The sequence below is a fragment of the Thunnus maccoyii genome, chromosome 24 (assembly GCF_910596095.1).
Source record: "Thunnus maccoyii chromosome 24, fThuMac1.1, whole genome shotgun sequence".
NCBI lineage: Eukaryota > Metazoa > Chordata > Actinopteri > Scombriformes > Scombridae > Thunnus > Thunnus maccoyii.
Window position 1 is genome coordinate 10956384 of NC_056556.1, and position 26491 is coordinate 10982874.

A 26491-nucleotide genomic window follows, 5' to 3' on the forward strand; every position below is an offset into this window, starting at 1 on the left:
ACAAACTAAAAGCAAAAGTAGATTAGAATGATATCTGGCCCTAAAAAGAGATTATGAATTGGCAGAATATCTCTCTACTTTCAGAGACGGAAAGCAGAGACAGATCCTAACTAAGTACAGGCTCAGTGGCAATTGAAAAAGGATGACAAAAAATCATGGCAGCCAAAAGAAAACAGAATATGTGGTCACTATTCAACAGATGTATAACATTCAATAAAATAAGGAACATTTACTTTAACAAGTTCAGTTCTGCAATTTCAGATTTCAAAGAGCTTAATGACCTCTCGAAATTAAAAATACTCTTCAGAGAAGGAAACAGGGCATATCTTGCTGCTCAACATGCCACAACCAGAGGGACAATAAATGACCAAGACACACACACACACATACATAGAGTTACTATATATAATTAATATATATCAATCCTAATGTAATGTTAATGTTATTTTGTTTCATTGACTCTTGATGCTTTGGCAACATTGTTGTTGTGACATTCATGCCAATAAAGCAAATTTGAATTTGAAAATTTGACTTGACTTGGCTGACCATTTAGAGAGAGAGGAGCTGCTGAACTGAAAGCGCTGTCATCTGGTGCTTGTGTCCATTAAACAATGCTTACATAGACAGAATAAAAAACTTGGAAAATGGTGAATCACATTTTCATAGAGTCAAACAAACTAATACATACACACAAACATACATAATCATTAAGGACACTGCTCCTATAAGGAAAGGGTGCCATCTTGTGGCAGAATCATGGAACAAAGCCTGCATGCTCTTCACAGTTGCCCTCCATTCAAAACTCTTGTTGTTACTTCACTTGGATGTGTGACCTTCACTATGCAGAATGATGAATCTGCAGAGTTTGAAACGAGAAGATTGTTTCACATCCATCTGTTGATGGGAGAAAGTTTCTCTTTGCTCACTGTGAATCAGAGTTTAAGATGTGTAGGTACGAGCATGATTTTGTGACATCTCAGCTCGTCTGAAAGTCACACACTTTACAGTGAAGTAGGAGACGTCTGGTGTCCAGCAGCTTTATATTCCGGATTTTCTTCAAGAAGGCTGTTTGTTTAAATGTTCTTCTTTTATGAGTTCAATTTCAGAAGAAAGCTTGTGCCTTGTTTAGCTCAGTGTTTTTGTGGCAATAAATATTAGGCTACATGATGATGTGTCAGGACCATGGACAACGTCACTGGAGAGAAGTCAAACTGACATAAATTTTTGAGCAGTTGGTTTATTTGACTTCAACATTTATTTGAAAAATGTGAAACTCTTCAATCAAAATCTGTATGTGACATTTTAATAAGATTTTTGTTGTAGATATTGAAAAAGTTAAATTGAAATTAAACAGTGAACACAACTTGTAAGAAAGGTAAATACAAAAACATTAAATCACCAAATGCACAAACCACTGTTTTTTTTGTTTTTGTTTTTTTTCTAGTTTTCTACAACTCAGAACAGACAGGCTCATATACAGATCATGCTATTTGTATTGGTTACATGCAGCTACAAAATATTCATAGAGGTTTGTCTAAAAAATACATGAATTATTGATTCTTGTGTTGACATTGAAAAGAATAAGAAAAATGGTAAAATGAAACTCATAAGTATATAGTATTAAGTTTAATTACTTGTAAGACGCTTAAAAAGATTTATTTTTTTTCATGCCTCCTTAATTGTTAATGTGAGGTTGAATTTGACAAACAGCTAATCCAGAGGTCACACCCTCTGATATTCAAAGGGCCACACTATTTTCCACCACTTCCGGGTCCAGGTATGTGTATGGGATGTCCAGCTTCTTGTTTCTGGCTTTGATATCTTCACTTAAACGTTCCAGGTCTTCTTGAAAAGCATGAATCCACTTGCAGGGAATCTCCTCAGTGAAATACTTCTCTGGGTAATGGCCAAGAGGGACCTGCAGATCAACAATATGTTTACAATCATTTATTTCAGCCTCATTTAAAGGCAAAAGAGGTTGAAATTTGGCTGTAATGACAAAACATTGAAACTACTGAAAACATAGGATTTAAAGTGGAAACAGACAACTTTGCATGCAAAGACAACCGTCTGTCTGCTTATCAACTCCTTGATCATAACAGAATATACTGTAGCAACTTTCACCACTGCTCATTTTAGAAAGGTCACTGCAAGACAGCATGTTCTTTGTTTAGTTTATCAAATGGACAATGGATCATTTGTTTGTTTCTGGCTGCTAATGTTAGTGTTAGCTAGCATAGCTAGCATTAGCAACAAAGCTAGCAGCCAAAAACAAACATAGTTAGATATTTTATAGATTGATGATATCGATAGATGTTTCTGGCTGGTCCTGGCTTCCTTGTAGCTCCTGGCTCATGTTCTACTGATGATAGTTACCCATAGCTAGTGGGGAAAATAAAAGCACTATCCTCTTCCTCTTTTGGTTGCGCAATGGTTTATGCACTTCCTTTGTGCCATAATCAAGCCTTCATTTTCTCGGGAGATCGTACCCGGTGGGAGACAGGATTGCATAGTGAATGTGAGGCTTATAGGGAACCAATCTAAACGGCGATGGTGTCAATATTCTATAGCCATTTCACTGAGCAATCAACATTTACCTTTATAATGATAAGTTATAGCAAGAAAGTTGTCTATTTCCACTTTAAATATACATTTTCAGCTGTGGACACTTACAAAGTCAGTGGACTGCCTGCTGAGGAGCCACATGGTGGCCATGCCATGAGCTGTTGTGCTGATGTTGGGGAACGTCTGCAGCATGGTCTCCTCACTCGTTGTCCCTTTTGTGGTAGGTGGAGGCTTTTGAAGGGAGACGGGAGTGTTGGGCATCCAACCACCGTAGTCATACTGCAATGAATGCATGATTGATGGCTGATTTAATAATGATTATTTGAAAGGTAACACTACAATCATGCTGGTCAGTTAATGATAGAGTGCAGGGTTCAAAGTTAATGTTTTTTTTTTTCACTTGCCTGGTCCAGCAACTTGGTCAGAAATCTACTTGCCTGAAGGCAATTTTTACTTGCCCCTATACAAATAGTTTTATTTAATAGTAGTTATCAAATAACAAAGATAACAAAGACTAAAGTTAATTGTCATGTTTAATCTTCTCTTTATTTAAGTAAATGAATCAGAACAAGGACATTGGACTGTTTCTTTCAAATAATGGAATAGACTCCCTAATCTGATGGAAAATACATTTTTTAGACTCATTTCTTCCACTCCAAGCTTACTGATTTCCCTCTTTAATGTTTCTCGTTCTCGAGAGTATTTAGGAATACTGAGGAATGTTTGTTTCATGCGTCACACTTGCCTGATCGGGCAATCAGGCAAGCCTTATTGTTGAACTATGGAGTTATTATATTATTAGTTAAGTTAGATGCAGCATGTTTTATGTTATATTAAGGCTTCCAAAACGAACTCCTCTCCTCAGATCAGTACCATTTCACAATAATCAAGCCATTATAATTAGTCATGGTATAAATGAAAGGATTCACCTGTCCAGAGTTGACAGCGGAGTGTTGGCATGAGCAGGTGAAAATCACCATGGTGACAAACTTGACCAACTCAGAAACAGTGCAGACACTGGAGGGAATACCTTAAGATTAAAGAGAATAAATAACATTACTTATACAGAACATAATACAATTTTAGTGCCCCATTCACTCATGCTGGTTTCTCAGATGCAAAGATTTAGCCTACTGCTTGTGTTTTTTATATGCTTGTAAATGAATCATTTTGGATTTTGTTGGTCAGACAAAACAAGACATTTGAAGAGGTTAGCTTGGGCAGTGGAAAATTACAACAGGCATCTTTCACTATTATCTTTTATTAACTTATTTTATAGGTTAAACAATTACTCGATCATGAAAATAATCGTTATTTGCAGCCCTAGTAGAATTCAACCTTTTCAGTATTCAATACTGACCTGTACTATACCTGTATCAGAACTTTGTAGTACTGTATATATTTTTGTATGCAAAGAACACGTGTAAGTCATGTATCTATATGTGCATTGTTTTCTTCTAAACAAATATCTGCTTTAAGTTTACTAATTGAATCAAACTTTGTTGGTAAAATGACCATTACATTGCATTACATATTTTTTCTTTACACCTACATGTATTGTTATAATTGTCAGGTTTTTGTTTAAGTGCACCTGTGCTGTCTTGGAGAAGGAATCCATGTTCAAAAATGTTCTCAATCCAGCTCTGCAGTTCAGAGTCTTCCTGGACCTCAGCATCACTCTTGTAGTAGTGTTGGAGCAGTCCCTGCACAAACCTATAAGACACATTGATACGGTTTGTGATATGACATTCTTACTTGAATAAATGATTCCAATTCAATCTCCCCAATGATAAGAATTCATCATATATAAGTGACAGAAGTGAAACCACAATAAAAGTCCCTGTCACTACCTGTGGATGATATCCCACAGCCTGAGTCCATCATCTCTGTAGTAGAAGTTTGGTACAGAGTCCAGTCCACGCTCAGCGATGTCATCTGGTATGCAGAGGGAGCTGTAGGTCAGTGAGGACAGTGCTCTCTTCATGATTGTGATCATACCCTCTCCACCAGAAGCTGCAAACTAGGAAACAGCAAAATGTGTAAATATTGTTGGGAGCAAATACAGAAGGTGATATATGCCCCAGAGAGCTCAATGAACAATAGTCTAAAACATGCTTGTGTTTTCAGTATTTTCAGTTGGTCAAGATGCTCTCTTCATTAGCTTGCCTTTTTTCACGTTGCTGCGAGATGAGCTCTCTCGTCCGCACTGATGTGTACAGTTGGTGTTTTCTTACCTCTGTGAAAGCTCCATCATGAGATATCAGTTGTTGTCGGGCTAAGATGTTGATGTGGAGAGTGTAACGAGTGTGAGGAATGAGGAGCTGAGGAAAAAATGGATATTCCTTAATATTTAAAATTGTCTGTTTTGCATAGACAGAATTTTTGACACATGCAAAATAAACACAAAAACAGCTGGCTTCAACTTGGGAAGACACAAAAAAGAGGAAATAATTGGAAGCAGGAGCACAACAGCATGCATTAGATCATAGCACAACATGCCATGGTGCGGCTAAAACAGATTACACCTGGCTCGTAGAAAAACACCAGAAGTTCAGTCTCTCATCTCATTTACCTTGTACAGTGGATGTACTTTGGGCACATTGCGCAGCAGTGACACTGCAAAAACTTCAGCCAGCAGGTGAGTGCGCAGCAGGTGCATGTTGAGTTGATGCATGTTGAAGTCTGCGCTTCTCACAAAAATCTTGGCTGTCAACCAGTCATACTCAGAGTCAGTAGGCAAGAAGATGGGATTGTCTTCTGCTGGCTTCTGCTTCAGCTATAGGAAACAAAAGGAAAACATGGTTGATTCATTAAATTGATTGATTATATAATCCATAACAATACTTCAAGAACTTTTCATGTTACAGTAGTTTATGTTTGCTTTTTAAAAAATGTTTTATATTTTAGGGATATGATGTCATGATTCCCATGTGGGTAATTAATAAATACTGAGCGAGCCAGGAGCTCTAAGCTTCCAACTCACCTGAATAGCAATGGGCATCAGCTCATCATCAGCAGTTCTGTGGAGCAAGACGAGGGGAGCTGCCAGGTACTGCTTCTTGTCATGGATGACGTTTGTCTTCACTCCATCCAAAAGCTTGTAGTCACACAGGAATATGTTTCCTTTCTGTTGGAAATATCAGAATAACTCTCATCCTACACAACACCTTGGAATAATTTTAGTAAAGATGATGAATTACTGAGATCAACTATAAAGGTCTAGTGAAACGGTGAGGGTCAATTAGGGTTACAGTAATTTGATGTTTTGTTAACTGCTTATCTCTTCTTAAAAATGTCACTATTGTTTCTATTAATGAATAATTAAATAAAAAATAATCAGTTGTCAGAGGTAATCACCTGCATTTCATCCTCTAATGTCCACCGACCAGTGGGGAAAACCATGTCATCAGTGACAGGGAAGTTCTCAGGCAGGACTGTACAACGCTGGATCATCATGGGGTTGACACCGTTTAGGAACTGGTAGCCAAAAAAGGCGTCGTTCCTCCAAAGCTGTTGAACACGATCTGGAAAAAGAACAAATTTGAACCTCAAGGTGTTACACCAAGTCACAGCTATGGAATGATATTATTTGTTGTTACTTAAATGTAATATATTACAGTTGGCAGTTTACCAGGTTTTCTGAAGGTCCTGTTTTATTTAGTGTACATTGATTGTCTTCTCTAGGGATGGTTCAATAGCCGGTTCTGTTTTGGATTGTGGTCAGCAAAATACCCAGATTTGTTAAGCTCTGACGCTAACAAATCCATCTTCTCTTATTGAACCTTTTTTCTCCCCTCACTCTCTTTTATTATCAACGAACAATAGAAAACATACAGTTTACTGTAGGTGGCAGCTTCTCATTTGTAGCTGACTGTTGCAAATTCAACTTAATTCAATTCACTTTAATGAATTGAAGATTGAAGATTTGAAAAGGATTTGGATGAGATAAAATTGTATCGAACATCGCTAATCTTCTCTGCTACATTTTATAAAGATGTGAAACTCCTGCTGGTCTGTCTTTGTCTTCTTTGCTAAGATTGTTCATGTTGTCCACTCACATATTTCGAATCAGATTTCCATTCGAAAATTTATGGATGTATTTGAGAAGCTGACATTTTGTGGAAAGGACGACAAAAATAACTGAAATCCTACTACTACAGTTTATTTACTCCTGAGGAGCAACCTCTGGAAGCTAACCGATCAGAACAGAGTGGGTTGATCAGGAGGGGGGCCTTAAAGAGACAGGAGCTAAAACAGCCTGTTTCAGACAGAGGCTGAACTGAGCTGAGGGACTGCATAAAGAGCCAGTATAAGATAAATAAGGAGCTTTCTGAACTGTCAGTCATACAAAGATATTCCAGCAGAGCCCCAAAATAGAAATGTAGACTTGTAAATGTGTATGATACATCCCCTTTAACCATCCCTAATAGTATGGTACCTGATATATCCGTCCGCCTGGAGTGGAACACTCGGTCAATTTGATTCATACTAGTCCAGTTGTCCTTGCGGTTAGACAGTCCTTCCAGTTTCAGCCATATTATCCTAGATAACATAAACAAAGGGGGTCACTATTTTAATGTTTTTTTTAATTGTTTTTACAGATAAATAAATGGAAAGAATATAAGAACTTCACCCTGTGACTGCATTGAATCCCATCTGTATACACTTGGTGAAGGAGAAACGGACCTCACAGGGCAGACAAAGAGGGCTATGTGCTTTTACACAGTGGGGTATTCCTTCTAAATATACATCCCAGCTGAGAGACAGTAGAGAGGAGGACATGGGTGAGTGGTGGTACGGAGGTTTAGATTTATGTCAAATCTGGGGTTGATAATGCAACAATATGTGCAAACTCAGCGTTCTCACCGATAGTGCTCCTTTCTCTGGTTTAGCTCCTTCTCCCTACTCTTCCTGCTAAGATGATGAGTGTCATCAGAGTCTTTTAGAGCTGAAGAAAAAGAGAATATACAGAATATGGGCATGAAATGACTGCAACATTTCAACAGAATAACCAAGCCAAGGTTTAAAGTGATTGAAATTGTGTTGTCAGTGAGGATGTACAGAACACAAAGTGGATTTCCACAAACCAGTTGCCTCTCTGAGGTAAACCTTTCTGTCATCAATCCAGTGGTAGACAGGAAAGTTGTACGTGTCTCCCTCTGGAGAGTTGACTTGCACCCTGGCAAGGAACCAGGAGTCTTCAGATAATGAAGGGTCATGCTGTTTGTGTAGCTCTATCATGAGCAGCTTGCCAAGGGAAGTAGAAGAGGTCACAGAGCAGATAGACACCTGGAGAAAGAGAGAGTTTAAATACATGTGAGATGATCTTTACTGGAGAAATTTTTTCGGCTGAACTGACTGCTTGGTGTTCTTTGTTTTTTATGGCGGTTTGATGTTACAAAAGGCTCCCTCACAAAAGATTGAGTTTCAGAGGACTTCTCTCTTATGCATGGTAAATCAGCATTGTTGGGTCATTGGCAAAGACTGTATAACCTTGTAGCTATGGGAAAAGTCAAAAGTCATGACATGCACCCAGCAGTATCACCAGTACACCCTCATCAACAGAGACTAAACACTAAACTGCACGGTCACAAAAGTGTTGGTAAGTGATAAACATTTAAACATATAGTATGATATACTGTAGACTTGCTGGTTCCAGTAGTAAGTAGTTTTTACCTTTGACCCTGTCTTCTTGTTTTTCTTGTTGAAGGGTGCCCACTCTTTATTGTTGCGGAGGGAGGAGTGTGTGTCTATCTGTCCACCTGTTCCAATCAGCCTGATGTAGATGTTATTGAAAGTGTTGTCATGGTTTATGTTTTCAGTGATTACAATCACTTCATATTTATAGATTTTCATTCTGGAGTGAAATGGAAACCTGGTAGGGAATGGAAAAAATTACAGTAACCCATGTCAGCATAGATTATGTTCATTACATGTATCTCATCAAATAAAGGTTTTGAATAAATTTAATCAGGAAAAAGCTGTACAAGTTAAATCTTCATTATTTATGATTATTATTTAGTAATCTGACAGATAAGTATAATGTGCAGTGAAACCAAACATCACAGAACCTCAGGCAGGACATGGAGGAAAATATTAAAGGTGGGAGGGGAAAAAATTACCTACTTGTGTGTTGTCTTGCAAAACTTTTGCAGTTTGCCGAGAACATTTTTGAGTTATCCAGAGAAATATTTTGATTGTTTCACCAGCAGCAACAACAACAATAAGACTCGTGGCCCAAATATTTGAAATTAAAAGTGCCACAAATGTTAACAGACTGACAAAACCTACATGCACAATTTATACGTCAAAACCATTTAATATGAGTAGAAAAAAATACAGGCCCTCAAACTGAGAGTGTCCCATGTACAATACCTTTTCCACTGTGTCAGAATACCGGTCCTGACCTGTATCAACCTGTATCGTCTTGTAGCCTCTAGTTAAAATGGTGCATTTAATATTTCCAATATTTTTCTGACCCAAGTCAATAGTTCTTGCTTTAAATGAGCAGTATGTAAATAGTGGGTATTAAATACCAAATAAAAATGCTTACAGTACAGCCATATCTGGATTAGCAGCCACTCATCTGGCTTTAGTCAGTCAAGTTGGTGATGATTAATATTGAAGTTTCTACTTTTCGATTGCAATCAGTATGGTTTATATCACCCAAGTTTACTGTGTTTAAACACAAACGCCTTGCATACCAATGCAAAGTCTGTCTTTTTCCTCCAATATAAAATATTTTCTTCCATGTCCCTTCAATGGATCTGAACAATATAAACACTCATAGTAAATGTATATTATTCATAGTGTTCAAGTGTCTTGAATAAATATATGAGAGTATTATTATCATTCGAAATTATTAGCAGCAGTATATTTCTTACCTCTTTTTGTGTGATGGTGAGATTCCTTTGAGATGAGGTGTCTTCAGTGATGGCAATGAGCTTTACTTGCTCTTTTTATACATGCATTTATATGGGAGTGGTCACAGACATGTGCCATTTCCTAGAAAAAGGATTTACTACCATTGAAGTTGAGACCATTGATACTCAAAAGGGAACTTAAAAATCTTTTCTTAGCAACAGAAGAGATTTCCCAGATACTCTACACTCTATTTAATTTACACAGTAGAACAGTAGGTTTTTTTTCTGTGGTCAAAACATCTAGGTCACAATTTACAGCAGAAAGAAATTGAAAATTACCTTAATCCTTGATTTTTAATGCCCAAGTCACTGGGAATGCATAGACATTTGTGTAATATTTAAAAGTTAGCGGCATGGCTATAGGGATGACAGTGTTGGTTGGTCAGTCCACCAAAGTGGTGGACCAACATGTTATCTGTTTTTAGACAATACCCAAGTCCTGTCAGGTTTGTTATCAGTTTGTAACTGCAGCAATTTATATTAAATGTTGAGAATTAGATTAATTTTGTTTGTTGTGTAGGACACTACAGCCTTTTCTCTAATTTCTTGGATAAAACAACCTTTCTTTAATCTCAAATTGAGTAGGTGAATGAGTACATGGAGAGTGCCTCACTCCTGGACCCCAAACTGACCTCTTTGCCAAGTGGGTGTCTGTTAAGTCAACCATACACTAGAAGACTTTGAACAGAATTTGAAAAGACTTTTAAAAGACTAAAGTTTGACACCCTCTCACATCTAAAGAGAGTGTGTTATAAGTCTCTGAGTTTTTAGTAGAACTAAGAAAATGTAAATCAGTTAATTCATTCAGTTACAACTGAACAACAACTGTGAAGAGAAACAACAGACACTACACGCTGATTGTTCCTGTTATTAACTCATTTTCATTTAAGAACTTTTTTTTCTTTTTTTTACAAATAAAAATATATTTGCGTTAATGTGTCTTAGATCAGATCAGCTACGACAGTCACATTTCAAAAGGTGTAGTCCTGCACTCGTATTTTTGTAGCTGTTTTAAGTTTAAAACAGCTATGCAGTTTATACAGCTGCCCACAGAAACCACCTTCAACCATTAATTATCTGGACACAGCACTTTCAGCTGCTGGATGTTGGAATATTTCTGTTTGATAACAGAAGATACAGTAGAAACAGCAGCAGCCTGGATAATTATACAAAGGTGAAAGTCATAGGTTTAACTCCTCCGACTGGCCTGAAATCATGTGTGAAAAAACAGTATATACGCTGCAGACACACAGCAGCTGACAGGAAGAGGACGTCATAGTATACAGAGAATAATTCACTTTTTCTGGGTGAATAAATGTTAATTTTACTTCTAAAAGTTTACTTCGGACCCCGAACCGACCTCTTTGCCAAGTGGGTGTCTGTTATGCCAACCATACACTAGAAGACTTTGAACAGACTTTGAAAAGACTTTTAGAAGACTAAAGTTTGACACCCTCTCACATCTAAAGACAGTGTGTCATAAGTCTCTGAGTTTTTAGTCATAAACTCAGATTTTGCAAAGACTGGGGATCTTGCAGGGTCACTATTTGCAAAACTACAACTAGATTCCTTTTGAGATTATTTCCCATCCTGCTTCTGGTGGAAATTTACAAGATGAAAGACTGTTCATGTAACTTGTAAAAAGGGAAGCTGAAGGAAACGAGAATGCTGAGCTTTCAAGCTTTCATCACGAGTTGTTAATAAAACCATCAAGCACATCTTTTTAAGAAAGTACTCTAGCAAAACTCTCATGGTTTTATTCAGACATTGAAAATTTGTCTGTGTGAGTGGAATCGTTTGAAAAGTTGTTCTAAAAAGGGAAGCTGACGGAGAACGAGAATGCTTTAAAAACACACCCACAAAGGGCAACCATTTACTGTATACTGCTGTGAGAAAGTGAGTACAATCAGCCACCGTCAGTAATCAATACAAACACACATTATTATGCTGTAAACCATTGATCAAAACAATAACTACAACCTTATCATACTTTAGTAGTTAGCTAGTGATTCTGTAGTGGTGACAAAACATTAAAAAAATATAAATATTAGCAATATTGAATTAAACTGAAGCTCCCTTCACTCTTTGGGGAAAATATTACACCAAACTCCCTTTAAGAAATATGACATATTTACAATTCTTTAAATGTCCACAAAAACACATAACTCTGGAAACACAAGATAAAAGGCGTCGCCTTATTCGCTTTTTCTGGGTGAATAAATGTTAATGTGACTTCTAAAAAGGGAAGCTGAAGGGGAACAAGAATGTTGAGCTTTCGAGTTTCACCAGGAGTCATTAATTAAACCATCAAGCACATCTTTCTAGGAAGGTAGTTTAAAAAACACACACAAAGGGCAACCATTTACTGTATACTGCTGTGAGAAACTGAGTACAATCAGCCACTGTCAGTAATCAATACAAACACACATTATTAGGCTGTAAACCATTAATCAAAACAATAACTACAACCTTATCATACTTTAGCAGTTAGCTAGTGATTCTGTAGTGGTGACAAAACATTAAAAAATATAAATATTAGCAATATTGAATTAAACTGAAGGTCCCTTCACTCTTTGGGGAAAATATTACACCAAACTCCCTTTAAGAAATATGACATATTAACAATTCTTTAAATGTCCACAAAAACACATAACTCTAGAAACACAAGATAAAAGGCGTCATATGTCGACAGTCTTCTTGTCAGTTTGGTATTAATATAATCTATCAAGATAAACTGTATTTCTGTACGAACATTATTTTGGATTTTTGTCGCCTCAACTCACTATCAGCCTCCGTTGGTCAGCAGCGCTGTTTTAGTGGGAGAAGACTGTGGGAATGAGAGGTGAACTGTTACAAAAGTGAAATTTCTCACTAAAATACGCGCTGGTTGGTAGATCAGATACACGCCGAATTAAACACCAAGTCACAACATTACAGTAACTACCCAGTTTGCTGCTTCCCATTTGCTGCTGGAGAGAGTGCTCCCTTGTTGGTTGCCAATATTCACATCATTGAACTTCACTATTTGCATGAGCCGAGACTAAAAATATGTAGTGATAATATGATAATATTATACATGTTTGATTTTATCTGAACATCAAGACAAGAAAAAGACTAACTTAAGAAAGCTCACACTAAGTTTTTTTGACCACCTTATACCAAATGATCAAGATGACAGGAGCATGCCACAACTCTAGCAAAAATCTCATGATTTTATTCAGACATTGAAAATTTGTCTGCGACAGTGAAATCGTTTGAAAAGGCCAGCATTAGCAGGATACTATGCAAAAGCTTTAGTTGCTACTAGCAGATATTACAGAGGGAACAAATAATTGCAAAATAAACGTTTCCTCATTATGTTGATTAAAGAACATGATCATTTTCTACAAAACTTATTTGCTGATGCAAATTAGTTGTAACTTTTAGAGGACAGAATAACTTTCTGCATTTTATTGGCCTCAGTGGATGATTTCAGGTTCTCAAATTCCTGTATTTCACTCATCATCTCCTTGTGACAGATGATCTTTCTTGTGACAGATGCAATTTTATCTGGAAGGTGGGTTTCTGTTCCTTGTAACTTGTTCCTTAACTGTGAGTTTAGTTCACTAACTTATTGCACATCACCCTGTCACAGGTTTCATGGAATATGTGTTGAAGGAAATGAAGCAGCTGATTTGTTTCTTTGTTGTTGTTGTTGTTGTTCTTCTTCTTCTGCTTCTACAGTGAGAAGTTTTTCACCTATATTGTGCTATTCAACCAGTCTAATCTCATCACGCAGCTACAGTAAATGGAGTTGGTCACATATAAAAAGTGAGGAAATGGATAGTTATGACAAGATAAATATTTTCTGTTTTCTGTTCTCTGCAGGGGAAGAAGTGTATATAATTCAGGGAACTCAGATGCCAGTAAAATTAGTTGAAAAAAACGCTACAGAGGAGAAGTTATGTAGTCTTCATTAAAAATAATAATTTTTATGTCTACCACCAGGTAGGGTATGGTAGAAAAGTTATTAACAACTGTTGTAAAAAGTTAGGATGATTATTATAACCAATTTTGTTTTTCTTTATTTCTCATGCAGAATACCATCTAATTGACATTTGTATATTTATTAGCCTACATGAATATAAAGTAATGAAATGGAGAGCTTTGCGATGTGCTGAATTTTATTGACTGTCTCAAACTACAGTACAGCTGCTTCAAATGCAGTGTGCGCAAATTTTTGAAGCATTGACTGACTTTTGTCAATGACGAGTTCCTTCTTTTCCCCGGCGGCTGAACAGGTGAAGAGAGCAGTGATCCTTTCCTTAGATTTCTTTCCCCCCTTTTATTGTCATAAGCTTCGAGGAGACTGCGTTTGTCAATGAGAGAAAATGACTTTCTGTTTCCATCATGATTTCAGTGTACACACAGCACCAGCCTCGGGTAGCCAGCTGGAAGCAGATGGGTTACTGCCGGTTACCATGAGGCAATAATGGTGTCACAGCTGCTTATCGTGTCATATGAAAAGACCCAGAATGAACACTGTAAGCATATATTTTACGCTGACAGCATAAATTTTGTAGAGGAATGAGTCCCAAGCTTTTTGATCACCATAAGCAGTTGACCACTGTAACCGTGATCACTATAAGCGGTTTCTACTGTATAAATTTAAACACAGCAGAAAACCCCTTTGGTTGTTAAATCACATGTTGCTGCTGCTTGTCTGTGATTTGTGATTGTTTGGGGCCTGCGCAGAAGGTCTGCTGGTTGGTCCTGAAAATGTCTTTATTCACGACTTCTTGTCAGGTTGTGTTGCATGAATTTTAATAACTATGGTATTGCAGGCCTTGAGGGATATTTTTTCAGTCACAAGCATATAAATGAAGGTGTGTAAGTCATGTGTTTGATACATTTATTGATATTTTATGATGTGAACATAAGGTTTTAGATCTGTGTGTGTGTGTTTGCAGAGTTTAGATCTGCAAAGATTTGTCAATAAATTGATTAGTCGTTCGACAGAAAAATAATCGGCAACTATTTGATAACTGATTAATCCTTTTAGTCATTCTTAAAGCAAAAATGCCAAATATTTGCTGGTTCCAGTTTCCCACCTGCAAAGATTTGCTCCTTTTCTGTGTTTTTATGTGCTTGTAAATTGAATAGTTTTGGATTTTGGACTGTTGGTCAGACAAAACAAGACATTTGAAGAGGTCACCTTGGGCTGTGGAAAATTACAACAGGCATCTTTCACTTTCATCTTACATTTTATAGGCTAAACAATTAATCAACAATCAATTAATACATTTTTGCAGCTGAAAAGTCAGCCTGTCTAGTCAGGTGACAAAGGCAATTAAATACCAGAGATGCAGTATTTTCCTGCAGTCCAACTGGATTTAATAAAGTATATGCATATAGGCCTCCCAAGCTCCGTAGCAAGGGAGAAGCACATTGATAGACTCATACAAACATTTTATACTTTCAGCCTCCGCCCAACACAACCATCACACAAACACCTTGTTTGCAGTCATACTTTGTCTACAGACACCGGTTTCCTCAAAGATAATTAATAATACTTCCATATGTGGCGTCATGCCCGTCTTGTACAACTTCCAGTTCTTGCATTTAGTTCCCCTTCCTCAACTATCACTTCTTAGAATCAGGGTCACTGTGTATCTAAAGATAACCTTTTCTGTTCCTTCTTTCCTAACAAACTAGACATTGCCTACACGAACAAGGTGTGAGACGTCTTGGTGACACGTCCGGGTGAGACATCTTGCTTAAAAAGAGAATAATGTGATTACAACATATAGGCTAAAGGCCAATAGACAGAGTCAAGACTGAGTCATGTTCTTTAAGGACATAAATTGATCAGTTGAAATACATTTCTATACTAGATTAATAATCATCAAAACATTATTATAATAATACAGTCTTTTCTCCAACAGTACACTTCTGATTATGATTTCCTACACACAATAATGAAAATAATCATTATTTGTAGTCCTAGTAGAATTCAATCTTTTCAGTATTCAATACTGATCTGTACTGTACCTGTATCAGAACTTTGTGGTACAGTAGGCTATATATTTTAGTATGCTGAGAAAATGCATAAGAAATGTGTCTTAGTCATGCATTGGATTTTTTTCTGAACAAATACCTGCTTAAAGTTTACTAATTGAATCAAACTTTGTTGGTAAAATTACCTTTATGTTGCATTACATATTAGTTCTTTATACCCACATGTATTGTTATAATGGTCTGGTTTTTGTTTAGGTGCACCTGTACTATCAAATCTATCTTCTCTTATCGGACCTTTTTTTCTCCCTCTCACTCTCTTTTATTAGCAAAGAACAATAGAAAACATACAGTATACTGTAGGTGGCAGCTTCTCAGTTGTAGTCAACTGTAGCAAATTCATGCCTTGGGGAGAAGAAATGAATTGAAAAGAAAATTACAGTAACTCATGTCAACACAGATTACGTTCATTACATGTATATGTCAAAACCATTTAATATGAGTAGGAAAAAAATACAGGCCCTCAAATTTTTAGTGTCTTATGTACAATTCCTTTTCCATTGTGTCAGAAAACTGGTCCTGACCTGCACTGTGTCCTCTTGTAGCCTCTAGTTAAAATGGTGTATGTAATATTTCCAATAGTTTTCTGACCCAAGTTAATAGTCTGTGCTTTAAATGAGTGGTATGAAAATGGCGGGTATTAAATAGCAAATAAAAATACTTACAGTACAGCCATTTTTATATTTGTAGCCACTCATCTGGCCTTAGTCAGTCAAGTTGGTAACGATTAAGCCACAAAGGTCTTGGGCATGTGGGAATTTTTTTGTTAAAGACCACAGAAAAGGGAAAAGTTAAATAAACAATTACATTGGACAGTGGAAAAAAACATGTATCAATGAATCCACAAAACATATTGTTGAGTTTGTTCCAGTGACAGATTTTTAGTAATTTGCGTTATTTCATATTTCAAAGTGATTTTGAGTTTTTTGTTTTTTTTTACTACTTCCTGGAAGTTATAGTTTCACCTCAGCTCCCTATTGCCCCTTCCCAAACTGATTTCACTTCCTATAAATGCGTTATGTCCCCAAAACAATCAACATGTGTTGTAAAATTAAAAATGGTAAATTCTTGAATTGATGATGTGACTGATTGAGATCAATCAAATGAATTTAGTTTATTAGATTTTCAGTTCAATATAAAAGTGATTATTTGACTTCTTGTGAGAGCTGTGCTCTCTAGCTGCCTATATTAAACCCTCTGCTCACAGCTTAAGTGTCATGTTTGACTGGAATCTTGGCTTGAAGAGCAGGTGAAGAGAGTCCACAGATAACTCTGTTTTCTGTTGCTAAGAACCATCTCTGAAACAAAATCTTTGCTGTCATTCAGTGGTATGGAGAAACCAGCTTCACAGAGGTGATGTAAGGTCTGCACAGCCGCAGAGAGAGAGAGAGAGAGTAGGACTTGATTTGGCTGACCATTTAGAGAGAGAGGAGCCGCTGAACTGAAAGCGCTGTCATCTGGTGCTTGTTGCTCATGCTGGAAACTACTGTAAGACACCACCTTTACTCTAAACTGAGATGAGTCAAATGATGTCATGACATACTTCTGTCCATTAAACAATGCTTACATAGAATAAAAAACTTGGAAAATGGTGAATCACATTTTCATAGAGTCAAACAAACTAATACATACATACAAACATACATAATCATTGAGGACACTGCTCCTATAAGGAAAGGGTGCCATCTTGTGGCAGAATCATGGAACAAAGCCTGCATGCTCTTCACAGTTGCCCTCCATTCAAAACTCTTGTTGTTAATTCACTTGGATGTGTGACCTTCACTATGCAGAATGATGAATCTGCAGAGTTTGAAACAAGAAGATTGTTTCACATACATCTGTTGATGGGGGAAAGTTTCTCTTTGCTCACTGTGAATCAGAGTTTAAGATGTGTAGGTACGAGCATGATTTTGTGACATCTCAGCTCGTCTGAAAGTCACACACTTTACAGTGAAGTAGGAGACGTCTGGTGTCCAGCAGCTTTATATTCCGGATTTTCTTCAAGAAGGCTGTTTGTTTAAATGTTCTTCTTTTATGAGTTCAAGTTCAGAAGAAAGCTTGTGACTTGTTTAGCTCAGTGTTTTTGTGGCAATAAATATGACATGATGATGTGTCAGGACCATGGACAACGTCACTGGAGAGAAGTGAAACTGACATAAATTTTTGAGCAGTCGGTTTATTTGACTTCAACATTTATTTGAAAAATGTGAAACTCTTAAACCAAAATCTGTATGTGACATTTTAATAAGATTTTTGTTGTAGATATTGAAAAAGTTAAATTGAAATTAAACAGTGAACACCACTTGCAAAAAAGATAAATACAAATACATGAAATCACCAAATGCACAAACCACTGTTTTTTTTGTTTTTGTTTTTTTTCTAGTTTTCTACAACTCAGAACAGACAGGCTCATATACAGATCATGCTATTTGTATTGGTTACATGCAGTTACAAAATATTCATAGAGGTTGGTCTAAAAAATACATGAATTATTGATTCTTGTGTTGAGACTGAAAAGAATAAGAAAAATGGTAAAATGAAACTCATAAGTATTAAGTTTAATTACTTGTAAGACGCTTAAAAAGATTTTTTTTTTTTTTCATCATGCCTCCTTAATTGTTAATGTGAGGTTGAATTTGACCAACAGCTAATCCAGAGGTCACACCCTCTGATATTCAAAGGGCCACACTATTTTCCACCACTTCCGGGTCCAGGAATGTGTATGGGATGTCCAGCTTCTTGTTTCTGGCTTTGATATCTACACTTAAACATTCCAGGTCTTCTTGAAAAGCATGAATCCACTTGCAGGGAATCTCCTCAGTGAAATACTTCTCCGGGTAATGGCCAAGAGGGACCTGCAGATCAACAATATGTTTACAATCATTTATTTCAGCCTCATTTAAAGGCAAAAGAGGTTGAAATTTGGCTGTAATGACAAAACATTGAAACTACTGAAAACATAGGATTTAAAGTGGAAACAGACAACTTTGCATGCAAAGACAACCGTCTGTCTGCTTATCAACTCCTTGATCATAACAGAATATACTGTAGCAACTTTCACCACTGCTCATTTTAGAAAGGTCACTGCAAGACAGCATGTTCTTTGTTTAGTTTATCAAATGGACAATGGATCATTTGTTTGTTTCTGGCTGCTAATGTTAGTGTTAGCTAGCATAGCTAGCATTAGCAACAAAGCTAGCAGCCAAAAACAAACATAGTTAGATATTTTATAGATTGATGATATCGATAGATGTTTCTGGCTGGTCCTGGCTTCCTTGTAGCTCCTGGCTCATGTTCTACTGATGATAGTTACCCATAGCTAGTGGGGAAAATAAAAGCACTATCCTCTTCCTCTTTTGGTTGCGCAATGGTTTATGCACTTCCTTTGTGCCATAATCAAGCCTTCATTTTCTCGGGAGATCGTACCCGGTGGGAGACAGGATTGCATAGTGAATGTGAGGCTTATAGGGAACCAATCTAAACGGCGATGGTGTCAATATTCTATAGCCATTTCACTGAGCAATCAACATTTACCTTTATAATGATAAGTTATAGCAAGAAAGTTGTCTATTTCCACTTTAAATATACATTTTCAGCTGTGGACACTTACAAAGTCAGTGGACTGCCTGCTGAGGAGCCACATGGTGGCCATGCCATGAGCTGTTGTGCTGATGTTGGGGAACGTCTGCAGCATGGTCTCCTCACTCGTTGTCCCTTTTGTGGTAGGTGGAGGCTTTTGAAGGGAGACGGGAGTGTTGGGCATCCAACCACCGTAGTCATACTGCAATGAATGCATGATTGATGGCTGATTTAATAATGATTATTTGAAAGGTAACACTACAATCATGCTGGTCAGTTAATGATAGAGTGCAGGGTTCAAAGTTAATGTTTTTTTTTTTCACTTGCCTGGTCCAGCAACTTGGTCAGAAATCTACTTGCCTGAAGGCAATTTTTACTTGCCCCTATACAAATAGTTTTATTTAATAGTAGTTATCAAATAACAAAGATAACAAAGACTAAAGTTAATTGTCATGTTTAATCTTCTCTTTATTTAAGTAAATGAATCAGAACAAGGACATTGGACTGTTTCTTTCAAATAATGGAATAGACTCCCTAATCTGATGGAAAATACATTTTTTAGACTCATTTCTTCCACTCCAAGCTTACTGATTTCCCTCTTTAATGTTTCTCGTTCTCGAGAGTATTTAGGAATACTGAGGAATGTTTGTTTCATGCGTCACACTTGCCTGATCGGGCAATCAGGCAAGCCTTATTGTTGAACTATGGAGTTATTATATTATTAGTTAAGTTAGATGCAGCATGTTTTATGTTATATTAAGGCTTCCAAAACGAACTCCTCTCCTCAGATCAGTACCATTTCACAATAATCAAGCCATTATAATTAGTCATGGTATAAATGAAAGGATTCACCTGTCCAGAGTTGACAGCAGAGTGTTGGCATGAGCAGGTGAAAATCACCATGGTGACAAACTTGACCAACTCAGAAACAGTGCGGACACTGGAGGGAATACCTTAAGATTAAAGAGAATAAATAACATTACTTATACAGAACATAATACAATTTTAGTGCCCCATTCACTCATGCTGGTTTCTCAGATGCAAAGATTTAGCCTACTGCTTGTGTTTTTTATATGCTTGTAAATGAATCATTTTGGATTTTGTTGGTCAGACAAAACAAGACATTTGAAGAGGTTAGCTTGGGCAGTGGAAAATTACAACAGGCATCTTTCACTATTATCTTTTATTAACTTATTTTATAGGTTAAACAATTACTCGATCATGAAAATAATCGTTATTTGCAGCCCTAGTAGAATTCAACCTTTTCAGTATTCAATACTGACCTGTACTATACCTGTATCAGAACTTTGTAGTACTGTATATATTTTTGTATGCAAAGAACACGTGTAAGTCATGTATCTATATGTGCATTGTTTTCTTCTAAACAAATATCTGCTTTAAGTTTACTAATTGAATCAAACTTTGTTGGTAAAATGACCATTACATTGCATTACATATTTTTTCTTTACACCTACATGTATTGTTATAATTGTCAGGTTTTTGTTTAAGTGCACCTGTGCTGTCTTGGAGAAGGAATCCATGTTCAAAAATATTCTCAATCCAGCTCTGCAGTTCAGAGTCTTCCTGGACCTCAGCATCACTCTTGTAGTAGTGTTGGAGCAGTCCCTGCACAAACCTATAAGACACATTGATACGGTTTGTGATATGACATTCTTACTTGAATAAATGATTCCAATTCAATCTCCCCAATGATAAGAATTCATCATATATAAGTGACAGAAGTGAAACCACAATAAAAGTCCCTGTCACTACCTGTGGATGATATCCCACAGCCTGAGTCCATCATCTCTGTAGTAGAAGTTTGGTACAGAGTCCAGTCCACGCTCAGCGATGTCATCTGGTATGCAGAGGGAGCTGTAGGTCAGTGAGGACAGTGCTCTCTTCATGATTGTGATCATACCCTCTCCACCAGAAGCTGCAAACTAGGAAACAGCAAAATGTGTAAATATTGTTGGGAGCAAATACAGAAGGTGATATATGCCCCAGAGAGCTCAATGAACAATAGTCTAAAACATGCTTGTGTTTTCAGTATTTTCAGTTGGTCAAGATGCTCTCTTCATTAGCTTGCCTTTTTTCACGTTGCTGCGAGATGAGCTCTCTCGTCTGCACTGATGTGTACAGTTGGTGTTTTCTTACCTCTGTGAAAGCTCCATCATGCGATATCAGTTGTTGTCGGGCTAAGATGTTGATGTGGAGAGTGTAACGAGTGTGAGGAATGAGGAGCTGAGGAAAAAATGGATATTCCTTAATATTTAAAATTGTCTGTTTTGCATAGACAGAATTTTTGACACATGCAAAATAAACACAAAAACAGCTGGCTTCAACTTGGGAAGACACAAAAAAGAGGAAATAATTGGAAGCAGGAGCACAACAGCATGCATTAGATCATAGCACAACATGCCATGGTGCGGCTAAAACAGATTACACCTGGCTCGTAGAAAAACACCAGAAGTTCAGTCTCTCATCTCATTTACCTTGTACAGTGGATGTACTTTGGGCACATTGCGCAGCAGTGACACTGCAAAAACTTCAGCCAGCAGGTGAGTGCGCAGCAGGTGCATGTTGAGTTGATGCATGTTGAAGTCTGCGCTTCTCACAAAAATCTTGGCTGTCAACCAGTCATACTCAGAGTCAGTAGGCAAGAAGATGGGATTGTCTTCTGCTGGCTTCTGCTTCAGCTATAGGAAACAAAAGGGAAACATGGTTGATTCATTAAATTGATTGATTATATAATCCATAACAATACTTCAAGAACTTTTCATGTTACAGTAGTTTATGTTTGCTTTTTAAAAAATGTTTTATATTTTAGGGATATGATGTCATGATTCCCATGTGGGTAATTAATAAATACTGAGCGAGCCAGGAGCTCTAAGCTTCCAACTCACCTGAATAGCAATGGGCATCAGCTCATCATCAGCAGTTCTGTGGAGCAAGACGATGGGAGCTGCCAGGTACTGCTTCTTGTCATGGATGACGTTTGTCTTCACTCCATCCAAAAGCTTGTAGTCACACAGGAATATGTTTCCTTTCTGTTGGAAATATCAGAATAACTCTCATCCTACACAACACCTTGGAATAATTTTAGTAAAGATGATGAATTACTGAGATCAACTATAAAGGTCTAGTGAAACGGTGAGGGTCAATTAGGGTTACAGTAATTTGATGTTTTGTTAACTGCTTATCTCTTCTTAAAAATGTCACTATTGTTTCTATTAATGAATAATTAAATAAAAAATAATCAGTTGTCAGAGGTAATCACCTGCATTTCATCCTCTAATGTCCACCGACCAGTGGGGAAAACCATGTCATCAGTGACAGGGAAGTTCTCAGGCAGGACTGTACAACGCTGGATCATCATGGGGTTGACACCATTTAGGAACTGGTAGCCAAAAAAGGCGTCGTTCCTCCAAAGCTGTTGAACACGGTCTGGAAAAAGAACAAATTTGAACCTCAAGGTGTTACACCAAGTCACAGCTATGGAATGATATTATTTGTTGTTACTTAAATGTAATATATTACAGTTGGCAGTTTACCAGGTTTTCTGAAGGTCCTGTTTTATATAGTGTACATTGATTGTCTTCTCTAGGGATGGTTCAATAGCCGGTTCTGTTTTGGATTGCGGTCAGCAAAATACCCAGATTTGTTAAGCTCTGACGCTAACAAATCCATCTTCTCTTATTGAACCTTTTTTCTCCCCTCACTCTCTTTTATTATCAACGAACAATAGAAAACATACAGTTTACTGTAGGTGGCAGCTTCTCATTTGTAGCTGACTGTTGCAAATTCAACTTAATTCAATTCACTTTAATGAATTGAAGATTGAAGATTTGAAAAGGATTTGGATGAGATAAAATTGTATCGAACATCGCTAATCTTCTCTGCTACATTTTATAAAGATGTGAAACTCCTGCTGGTCTGTCTTTGTCTTCTTTGCTAAGATTGTTCATGTTGTCCACTCACATATTTCGAATCAGATTTCCATTCGAAAATTTATGGATGTATTTGAGAAGCTGACATTTTGTGGAAAGGACGACAAAAATAACTGAAATCCTACTACTACAGTTTATTTACTCCTGAGGAGCAACCTCTGGAAGCTAACCGATCAGAACAGAGTGGGTTGATCAGGAGGGGGGCCTTAAAGAGACAGGAGCTAAAACAGCCTGTTTCAGACAGAGGCTGAACTGAGCTGAGGGACTGCATAAAGAGCCAGTATAAGATAAATAAGGAGCTTTCTGAACTGTCAGTCATACAAAGATATTCCAGCAGAGCCCCAAAATAGAAATGTAGACTTGTAAATGTGTATGATACATCCCCTTTAACCATCCCTAATAGTATGGTACCTGATATATCCGTCCGCCTGGAGTGGAACACTCGGTCAATTTGATTCATACTAGTCCAGTTGTCCTTGCGGTTAGACAGTCCTTCCAGTTTCAGCCATATTATCCTAGATAACATAAACAAAGGGGGTCACTATTTTAATGTTTTTTTTAATTGTTTTTACAGATAAATAAATGGAAAGAATATAAGAACTTCACCCTGTGACTGCATTGAATCCCATCTGTATACACTTGGTGAAGGAGAAACGGACCTCACAGGGCAGACAAAGAGGGCTATGTGCTTTTACACAGTGGGGTATTCCTTCTAAATATACATCCCAGCTGAGAGACAGTAGAGAGGAGGACATGGGTGAGTGGTGGTACGGAGGTTTAGATTTATGTCAAATCTGGGGTTGATAATGCAACAATATGTGCAAACTCAGCGTTCTCACCGATAGTGCTCCTTTCTCTGGTTTAGCTCCTTCTCCCTACTCTTCCTGCTAAGATGATGAGTGTCATCAGAGTCTTTTAGAGCTGAAGAAAAAGAGAATATACAGAATATGGGCATGAAATGACTGCAACATTTCAACAGAATAACCAAGCCAAGGTTTAAAGTGATTGAAATTGTGTTGTCAGTGAGGATGTACAGAACACAAAGTGGATTTCCACAAACCAGTTGCCTCTCTGAGGTAAACCTTTCTGTCATCAATCCAGTGGTAGACAGGAAAGTTGTACATGTCTCCCTCTGGAGAGTTGACTTGCACCCTGGCAAGGAACCAGGAGTCTTCAGATAATGAAGGGTCATGCTGTTTGTGTAGCTCTATCATGAGCAGCTTGCCAAGGGAAGTAGAAGAGGTCACAGAGCAGATAGACACCTGGAGAAAGAGAGAGTTTAAATACATGTGAGATGATCTTTACTGGAGAAATTTTTTCGGCTGAACTGACTGCTTGGTGTTCTTTGTTTTTTATGGCGGTTTGATGTTACAAAAGGCTCCCTCACAAAAGATTGAGTTTCAGAGGACTTCTCTCTTATGCATGGTAAATCAGCATTGTTGGGTCATTGGCAAAGACTGTATAACCTTGTAGCTATGGGAAAAGTCAAAAGTCATGACATGCACCCAGCAGTATCACCAGTACACCCTCATCAACAGAGACTAAACACTAAACTGCACGGTCACAAAAGTGTTGGTAAGTGATAAACATTTAAACATATAGTATGATATACTGTAGACTTGCTGGTTCCAGTAGTAAGTAGTTTTTACCTTTGACCCTGTCTTCTTGTTTTTCTTGTTGAAGGGTGCCCACTCTTTATTGTTGCGGAGGGAGGAGTGTGTGTCTATCTGTCCACCTGTTCCAATCAGCCTGATGTAGATGTTGTTGAAAGTGTTGTCATGGTTTATGTTTTCAGTGATTACAATCACTTCATATTTATAGATTTTCATTCTGGAGTGAAATGGAAACCTGGTAGGGAATGGAAAAAATTACAGTAACCCATGTCAGCATAGATTATGTTCATTACATGTATCTCATCAAATAAAGGTTTTGAATAATTTTAATCAGGAAAAAGCTGTACAAGTTAAATCTTCATTATTTATGATTATTATTTAGTAATCTGACAGATAAGTATAATGTGCAGTGAAACCAAACATCACAGAACCTCAGGCGGGACATGGAGGAAAATATTAAAGGTGGGAGGGGAAAAAATTACCTACTTGTGTGTTGTCTTGCAAAACTTTTGCAGTTTGCCGAGAACATTTTTGAGTTATCCAGAGAAGTATTTTGATTGTTTCACCAGCAGCAACAACAACAATAAGACTCCTGGCCCAAATATTTGAAATTAAAAGTGCCACAAATGTTAACAGACTGACAAAACCTACATGCACAATTTATACGTCAAAACCATTTAATATGAGTAGAAAAAAATACAGGCCCTCAAACTGAGAGTGTCCCATGTACAACACCTTTTCCACCTTGTCAGAATACCGGTCCTGACCTGTATCGACCTGTATCGTCTTGTAGCCTCTAGTTAAAATGGTGCATTTAATATTTCCAATATTTTTCTGACCCAAGTCAATAGTTCTTGCTTTAAATGAGCAGTATGTAAATAGTGGGTATTAAATACCAAATAAAAATGCTTACAGTACAGCCATATCTGGATTAGCAGCCACTCATCTGGCTTTAGTCAGTCAAGTTGGTGATGATTAATATTGAAGTTTCTACTTTTCGATTGCAATCAGTATGGTTTATATCACCCAAGTTTACTGTGTTTAAACACAAACGCCTTGCATACCAATGCAAAGTCTGTCTTTTTCCTCCAATATAAAATATTTTCTTCCATGTCCCTTCAATGGATCTGAACAATATAAACACTCATAGTAAATGTATATTATTCATAGTGTTCAAGTGTCTTGAATAAATATATGAGAGTATTATTATCATTCGAAATTATTAGCAGCAGTATATTTCTTACCTCTTTTTGTGTGATGGTGAGATTCCTTTGAGATGAGGTGTCTTCAGTGATGGCAATGAGCTTTACTTGCTCTTTTTATACATGCATTTATATGGGAGTGGTCACAGACATGTGCCATTTCCTAGAAAAAGGATTTACTACCATTGAAGTTGAGACCATTGATACTCAAAAGGGAACTTAAAAATCTTTTCTTAGCAACAGAAGAGATTTCCCAGATACTCTACACTCTATTTAATTTACACAGTAGAACAGTAGGTTTTTTTTCTGTGGTCAAAACATCTAGGTCACAATTTACAGCAGAAAGAAATTGAAAATTACCTTAATCCTTGATTTTTAATGCCCAAGTCACTGGGAATGCATAGACATTTGTGTAATATTTAAAAGTTAGCGGCATGGCTATAGGGATGACAGTGTTGGTTGGTCAGTCCACCAAAGTGGTGGACCAACATGTTATCTGTTTTTAGACAATACCCAAGTCCTGTCAGGTTTGTTATCAGTTTGTAACTGCAGCAATTTATATTAAATGTTGAGAATTAGATTAATTTTGTTTGTTGTGTAGGACA

At 37.2% G+C, this 26491-nt stretch overlaps 2 protein-coding genes across 2 annotated transcripts; both read right to left on the reverse strand.

Moving 5' to 3' along the window:
* Nucleotides 1-1300: 1300 nt before the first annotated feature.
* On the reverse strand, nt 1301-9670 carry LOC121892085 (hydroperoxide isomerase ALOXE3-like). The gene is made up of 15 exons (XM_042404891.1): nt 9450-9670; nt 8242-8440; nt 7653-7854; nt 7432-7513; nt 7199-7321; nt 7004-7107; nt 5923-6089; nt 5549-5692; nt 5138-5341; nt 4800-4886; nt 4416-4585; nt 4157-4278; nt 3495-3595; nt 2674-2844; nt 1301-1918 (listed from the first exon to the last, which is right to left on the reverse strand). The coding sequence occupies exons 2-15, from the start codon at nt 8419-8421 to the stop codon at nt 1739-1741; spliced, it is 2037 nt and encodes a 678-aa protein (XP_042260825.1). The 5' UTR covers nt 8422-8440; nt 9450-9670; the 3' UTR covers nt 1301-1738.
* Nucleotides 9671-17873: 8203 nt separating this feature from the next.
* LOC121892086 (hydroperoxide isomerase ALOXE3-like) lies at nt 17874-26149 on the reverse strand. Its single transcript, XM_042404892.1, has 15 exons — nt 25929-26149; nt 24721-24919; nt 24132-24333; nt 23911-23992; nt 23678-23800; nt 23483-23586; nt 22402-22568; nt 22028-22171; nt 21617-21820; nt 21279-21365; nt 20895-21064; nt 20636-20757; nt 19974-20074; nt 19153-19323; nt 17874-18397 (listed from the first exon to the last, which is right to left on the reverse strand). Exons 2-15 carry the CDS (start codon nt 24898-24900, stop codon nt 18218-18220), a joined length of 2037 nt encoding a protein of 678 aa, XP_042260826.1. The 5' UTR covers nt 24901-24919; nt 25929-26149; the 3' UTR covers nt 17874-18217.
* Nucleotides 26150-26491: the final 342 nt, after the last annotated feature.